The sequence below is a fragment of the Engraulis encrasicolus genome, chromosome 6 (assembly GCF_034702125.1).
Source record: "Engraulis encrasicolus isolate BLACKSEA-1 chromosome 6, IST_EnEncr_1.0, whole genome shotgun sequence".
In the NCBI taxonomy this organism is placed as follows: Eukaryota; Metazoa; Chordata; class Actinopteri; order Clupeiformes; family Engraulidae; genus Engraulis; species Engraulis encrasicolus.
Genome location: NC_085862.1, coordinates 32,578,435 through 32,585,934, shown reverse-complemented (window position 1 = coordinate 32,585,934; position 7,500 = coordinate 32,578,435). Strand labels below are relative to the sequence as shown.

The 7,500-nt window shown below is 45.4% G+C and overlaps 1 protein-coding gene across 1 annotated transcript in view; it reads right to left on the bottom strand.

The window, feature by feature from the left end:
- Nucleotides 1–7,500, bottom strand: part of slain2 (SLAIN motif family, member 2) — a 49,926-nt gene that overhangs the window by 20,850 nt on the left and 21,576 nt on the right. Inside the window, exons 3-4 of the mRNA XM_063201319.1 lie at nt 5,563–5,733; nt 4,626–4,805 (exon numbers count right to left, since the gene is read on the bottom strand). Of these exons, the coding sequence (XP_063057389.1) occupies nt 4,626–4,805; nt 5,563–5,733 (351 nt within the window). The remainder of the gene's footprint in view (nt 1–4,625; nt 4,806–5,562; nt 5,734–7,500) is intronic.

Here is a 7,500-nt window from a genome sequence, read left to right as displayed (position 1 = left end):
TCTCCATGTTTCTACCTAAGTGGGGACATCTGGCACCCAGGGGCGGTTTTAGAAAATCTGAGGCCCTGGGCAAGAAACAATTTTGAGGCCCCCTTTAAATGATTAATTAATAATCGATGATGTATGCAGGCAGTGGCGTAACAACGGAACACATAAGCAAGATTATTTTGGTGGGCCCCACATTCAATCAATATTTATATAGCACATTATCATACACAACTGTCATTCAGTGTGCTAAAGAGTAGGCTAACGAAAGAGAAGAGAGAAAAATATATTGCTATAGATAGTAGATAACTATCACCAAAGTCAGATGAAAACAAAGCTGTTTTTAATTTCTTTTGAAATCATACTGTTGGGGCAGGTCTTATTTGGACATCTAGCTGGCCCCAGCAGGCAGCATAATGACTGTGCCAATGACACTACCAGAGAAGACCTAAGGCATCTAAGGATGATATCGCTCTAGCACATCCACAATAGCCTATATTTAGGGCACAAGGCATTTAGTGACTTAAAGACTATCAGGACTGCTTTAAACTCAATTCTCAAAACAAAACAAAAACCCTCACTGGTAGCCAGTGAAATGACCAAATACTGGAGTGTTGTGATCTCTTTTGCTATTTAGAATTCTAGCAGCAACATGTGGAAGTTTCACCTGCCTGAGTGACTTTTGGGGAATGCCTGCAAGGGCAGGCTATTACAATAGCCATCTCTGCAGGTAATAAAAGCAGAGCTTAATTTCTTCTTAAGGTGACAAATGATTTAGTTATGCTGTTGATGTGAGCATTCAGCCTGCAACACGTGAGAAATAGCCAGGATAGACCCACACTCGTTCCATAAATGAGAAAAGAAGATAGAATCAGACAACTCGCGGTAGAGGGTTGATTACAAAAGAAAACTTAAAAAAAAAAAAAAATGGTGATGCGCCCCTTGAACTAAAACATAGATCACAGCACAACACACCGATGAAAACACAGTCACGAGTCGACACACCACGGTGCACCATAACGCACACTGCACTCGCCAGTGAACACCCAATACAGAGGAAACGGTGACTGAAGTAGAAACTATTGTGTTTCAGAAACCGAAATTAGGCAACAAACGAGGAACAACAGGCACCTTGCGCCAACTGCGCGTGCACACACCTGTTGAATAGTTAACAAGTCCCCTCTCTAGTTCTAACTTGTAATAACTATATCGCTCACAACTCTGAAGTGACCCAGCTTCGTGACGTGATATAACAGCTAGACTACACAATAGCCAAAACCGTCATGCTAACCCAGAATAAATGCAGCGAGACAGACATTAGAGCTCTCAACTTTTGACTATAGTTACACCGAATGACAACAATGCGTGAAGTATGACATGATACGGTATCAAAATTGTGCTGCGGCGGACATAATGATTGAAAGGAATAAACCCCTACCGTGCCTTCTTTGTAGCTTCTGTACAACATATCTTCTGAATATCCATTATGTTCATGCTAGCACTGGCGATTGAAGTGACTTGGTTATTTTACAATTCTGTCTCTGAAGTAAAGGAGTGCGTAGCACAAAGTAACGCAGGGCAATTTGTAACACGGACTTTTTATCAAGATGCACAAATCATGTTCTGCCTACATCCATAAACAAGGTCAAGAAGGCATGCTACAACATAGGCAAACGACTGAGTTTTCACTGACAACCATGACTTATTGTGGCTTATTATTATCATGAAAGGACAAGCTCCCACGCGTCAGGGCCGAATCAGCTCTCTGGGGCAGGCTGACATTAGAAATAACGGTAGAACATTGCCGATGCAACTGGCGCTCTCTCCAAACAGCCAGACTGTATAGAGCTCTTCAGCGTTGACGTCAACTTGTATGCGGCGTTTGGACTACCGGTTCCCTGGCGATTTTTTACATTGCAAAACGCCATAGAGATTCAGGTTTGGCCAAAATATAAGTTGCACGGCAACAACGAACATTAGCGTGTCCCCGCATCCCTTTCTCATTAGTGGAACGGATCGTATCATCATGTTGGTGTATTCACATGTTAAATCATGACGATTATAATTCAATATTGCTAACCCCTTTCTGATCATTAAAACTTCCGAACTACATACTTTCCTTTGGTTGCCATGGGTACAACCTTCCGCACGTACATGCCGTTAGATACTGGCGCCGTTTCTGTAGTCGCCAAAAGCTTCCGGGTTTAGCATATGGACGCAACATCGTATTTATGTCGAAGTTTGACACAAAATGATCAACCATGTCATACCTACAGCCTATTTTTAACACCCTCGACAGTTTGCGGGGGTTCGCTAAGCGCGTGCTTGCACTCGGAGCTTATTTGAAATTTACCCCTATTCATTCCCAATGGAGGCCGGAAGCCGATAGGAACCAGGACGTCCTTAAATGCTAACATGAAAGACTACAATCTACTACATGCTTCCGCTTCCGCTGAAGAACTCTATTATTACCGGTATAATGTATCCCACAATGCAAGGCCGCAATGTACAAAAATAAATCAAAGAAAATCCACATAAATATCGTTCTTTTATGGTCTACATTTGTATTTGAAACATTTATTTGTATAATTCTACCACCCATGTGACCTACAGTTGCTAAAAGTAGGCCTAGCCTACTATTCATTTTCTTGTGGCATAATGTTGAGTTCAAATTTAAGTCCCACCGTCGTGCTGAAGTGTGGCACTGGCTATATATACAAATGCAGATTCTAGAATTGTCAGATACGTAAAAGAAGCGCGAGAGCCTTCAACTTGTACTAAGTGCAGTCATGCAAGGCGGGCAGGACCCCCCGTGCTGTAGTTTAGGGCCCTGAGAGCCTTAAAACTCAATCCACGTGGAACTGATCTGGAGAACGTCGGGGCCCCTGAAATTTTGGGGCCCCGGGCAATTGCCCGACCTTGCCCAGTGGTAGAACCGCCCCTGCTGGCACCCCACAATGGTTGTTAGGTAAACAAACACACACACCTCAAATTCACATACGCTCACACTCACACTCACTCTCTGTTTTTTTTCTATTCTGTTTAGTCCTCTCCTCCCCTCTTCTCTGTCTGCATTCTGTTGTTCTCATGTTAAGGCTTGGTGAGGAGTTATGCCAATCGGCTTTCCCTCTCACACACTCATGTGGTTTGCAGTCTGCAAAATCTCTTAATTAACACCTGCTCACACCATGCATATCTAGTGTGATTGTGTGTGTGAGTGTGTGTGTGAGCATCATGTGCATGCATGTGGCTTGTGTGCGCATATTCATTTCTCTGCGTGTGAGTGTGTCCCTGTGTGTGTCCCTGTGTGTGTCCCTGTGTGTGTGTGTGTGTGTGTGTGTGTGTGTACTCACTCTCCTCCTGCATGCGTGCGAGTATCTGTACGTCGGTGACGTCGTTGAGACGGTAGGTGGTGGAGTGTGTGTGTGTGTGTGTGTGTGTGTGTGTGTGTGTGTGTGTGTGTGTGTGTGTGTGTGTGTGTGTGTGTGTGTGTGTACTCACTCTCCTCCTGCATGCGTGCGAGTATCTGTACGTCGGTGACGTCGTTGAGACGGTAGGTGGTGGAGTGTGTGTGTGTGTGTGTGTGTGTTCACTCTCCTCCTGCATGCGTGCGAGTATCTGTACGTCGGTGACGTCGTTGAGGCGGTAGGTGGTGGAGTGTGTGTGTGTGTGTGTGTGCATGTGCATGCGTGTGTGCGTGTGTGTGTGTGCGCGTGTGTGTACTCACTCTCCTCCTGCATGCGTGCGAGTATCTGTACGTCGGTGACGTCGTTGAGGCGGTAGGTGGTGGTGGTGGTGTGTGTGTGTGTGTGTGTGTGTGTGTGTGTGTGTGTGTGTGTGTGTGTGTGTGTGTGTGTGTGTGTACTCACTCTCCGCCTGCATGCGTGCGAGTATCTGTACGTCGGTGACGTCGTTGAGACGGTAGGTGGTGGAGTGTGTGTGTGTGTGTGTGTGTGTGTGTGTGTGTGTGTGTGTGTGTGTGTGTGTGTGTGTGTGTACTCACTCTCCTCCTGCATGCGTGCGAGTATCTGTACGTCGGTGACGTCGTTGAGACGGTAGGTGGTGGAGTGTGTGTGTGTGTGTGTGTGTGTGTGTTAGGGATGGCACAAACTGCACCGAAAACCGAAACCGTACAATTCACACACATACCGAACCGAACCGTGCAATCCATCGCAAACCGCAATTCATGTACTGCCCAGAAAAATATGTAAAACATATTCTAGACAGATCTAGAACAGATTCTAGGAGTATCTTATCCAGTTTCTCTGATTAAAACATTAGCATATAAGACCAAATCAGAGGATGACACAATTAAAATCACACCATTTTCACATTATAAGCCTATACAAACCATATGTAGGATATTTAGTGGTAAGTCCGATTCTATTAGCCAGTGCACCATTTATCATGAACTAAAAAAAAAGAACCGTAGAGAACCGAAAACCGTGACCTTGACACCGTGATATGAACCGAACCGTGAATTTTGTGAACCGTACCACCCCTAGTGTGTGTGTGTTTGTGTGTGTGTGTACTCACTCTCCTCCTGCATGCGTGCGAGTATCTGTACGTCTGTGACGTCGTTGAGACGGTAGGTGGTGGAGTGTGTGTGTGCGCGCGCGCGCGTGTGTGTGTGTACTCACTCTCCTCCTGCATGCGTGCGAGTATCTGTACGTCTGTGACGTCGTTGAGACGGTAGGTGGTGGAGGAGCCCACTGAGTCCTCGTCCATCTCCGAGGTGCTCAGCTCGCTGTCTACTGACGACTGGGGGCTCACCGGCATCGCACTGCTGTTGCCCCGCTCAGCACAGTTACGCTGGTGACCTGCACAACACGCCACACACACACACACACACACACACGTCACACACACACACACACACACACACACACACACACACACACACACACACACACACACACACACACACACACACACACACACACACACACACACACACACACACACACACACACACACACACACACACACATTTTATGTATCTACCATTGAGGCAATCAAAAGTTTGTATATGTACGCGTGTGTGTGTGTGTGTGTGTGTCTGTCGTAATAATATGATAGAAGGCAATAGAGATGCAGTATAAAAGGGAAAGGACAGAGGAGGAGAAAAAAAGGAAGAGCAGCAGACAGAGGTGTGAAAAGAGAGCACGTACAGGGGGTATGGTGTCTCAGTGGGCTATTGAACTGAACCATTACAACGGGGATCCGGGTTCAATTCCAACCCAAAGTCATTTCCCAATCCTTCCCTGCCTCTCTCTCACTATCCTATCTGCAAATGGTCAGGGTTGCCAGATGACACTGAGGATTTCCAGCACAAAGAAAAAAATGCTCAAAACCCGCCTGGAAGCATTAAATCCTGCCGAATTTGAATTAAATTCTACTGTCTTCTATCTATGGCCATTAATTTGCAGAATAACCCACTCAATTGCCCCTTTTCACCCATTGTTGCTCGCAAACAGCCATCCTAAGCAGCAGCCCAATGGACAGGGCACAGCCCAATCTGGCAACACTAAAAACTGAAGTTGTTTTAAAAAGTGAGTGTGTGTGTGTTGTACGTACTGGCACTGCTGGGCAGCACCAGCTGCTTGACGAGGGGCACTCGGGAGGGCGTGGAGGAGGGCGAGTTGAAGCCACTGCTGTACGGGCTGTTGGCCGCGTTTGTCCCGTACGGGCTGCCGTAGGCCGCCTGGGGGCTGCACGTATTGCCATACAGACTCCTCCGCTTGTTGGCTGAGAGAGGGAGTAAGAGGGAAAGTGAGGGAGAGAGAGGGATGGAGGGAGGGGGAGAGCGAGAGAGAGAGAGAGAGAGAGAGAGAGAGAGAGAGAGGGGAAAGATAGGTAGAGAGAGAAAGAGAAGAGAAAGAAGAGAAAACGAGGCAGAGAAAGGGAGGCGGGGTCAAGGGAGAGGAGTGGGAGAGAATAAAAGACAAATTAAAATAGTGTTAAACAGATACACTATCAACAATTTCAAGTTGATGAATTACTTTTACGAGTCAGCTGATGCTTAATGTAGTCATTAAAAGGCGAACGATGACTCTGCCAACCACTGCAGTGATCTGGAAACCACACTTGATCTGGACTGAAGCCCCAACAGGAACATTACGAAACATAAGCTTAGTACTCGTCAGAAGAGAATTTAGCTAATGAATTGTAAGAGAACTTTACAATGTCAATGTCACATGAAGAGCAAATACAGGGAATTCAGGGTGAAACTTCTTCAACTACTGCGGCTACTTGGTAGCTTAGTTTGTTTCAGGTGTACACGCACAGTAACACAGCTGTAAAGGTGTAGTAGGTAGTAGTTTTTAGTAGTTTTTAGTAGTTTTTTTCCAGGGTGCTCATTCACAAATGTTATCTTCTTCATTAATATTTACCAACGGCTTCAATTTCTGAGTATTCACTATGACATTATGACCTTTACAATGAAAACGTGTATCTTTTTCATGAGTGCCGTTTTGAATGATCAGTCGTAGACATTTTTGGCTGCAAAACGTGCTGTGCTTTGGTCAGACAAGTCAAGTCAAGTCAAGTAGGTTTTATTGTCAATTTCTTTACATGCACTGGTCATACAAAGAATTTGAAATTACATTTCTTGCTTTCCCATACAGACATAGACTAATCTAGGTAAGGACATAGACAGTATAGACATAGACAGTACTTATACATGGACATAAGACAGTATGGACATAGACAGTGCTCATACAGACATTTAAAGTGCAAGACTGGACAACAGAAGACTTGTAGAGAACATAAGTTCTTACATTAAGAGGAGGTAATTGTTGTGCTTTTCCTAAAAGTCCTTTATAGCGTTCTGACATAGTAATAGTAGCATTTTGAAGAAAATAAACATTAAAATAGGTCTATCAAGTACACCAGCAGCAGTGTGTGTGTGTAGTAAATATTAGTCCATTGCTTAGTAAATAATAGTGAAAAGATTCAATTTGTGAATAAGCAGCGTACATTTTGAAAACTAAATGACTAAAATGACATCTTCAAGAGTTATAGCAAAACGGCCACCAAAAATGTCTGCCATGTTCTCTCCCTATGCAGATGAGCGTGTTTGTGTTTCTGTGGAGCGTGTGAGGGGCGGATGTGCCGTCCTGACTGGGAGTGATTGATGCGGCGTGTCAGGTGTCACTGGTACATCGCCATGCCACCGGAAGCCATTTTAGATTTTCCGCTCCATGCTGAACTGGCAGCATGGCCGAACGCAAACGGGACTCGTGACTGCAGTGCCATGCTCGTGTGTGGGCATGGTATGGGCGTGTGTGTGTGCGCGTGTGTATGAGAGAGAGAGAGAGAGAGAGAGAGAGAGAGAGAGAGAGAGAGAGAGAGAGAGAGAGAGAGAGAGAGAGAGAGAGAGAGAGAGAATTTGATAGGGCTTCCGGATATGGCACACAATAAATAAGCCTGTGCAGCTTCCCATAGCCCATACAGGGAGCGTATACACTGCATACCTCATACCCTCTCTCTCTCTCTCTCAAACACGCACGCACG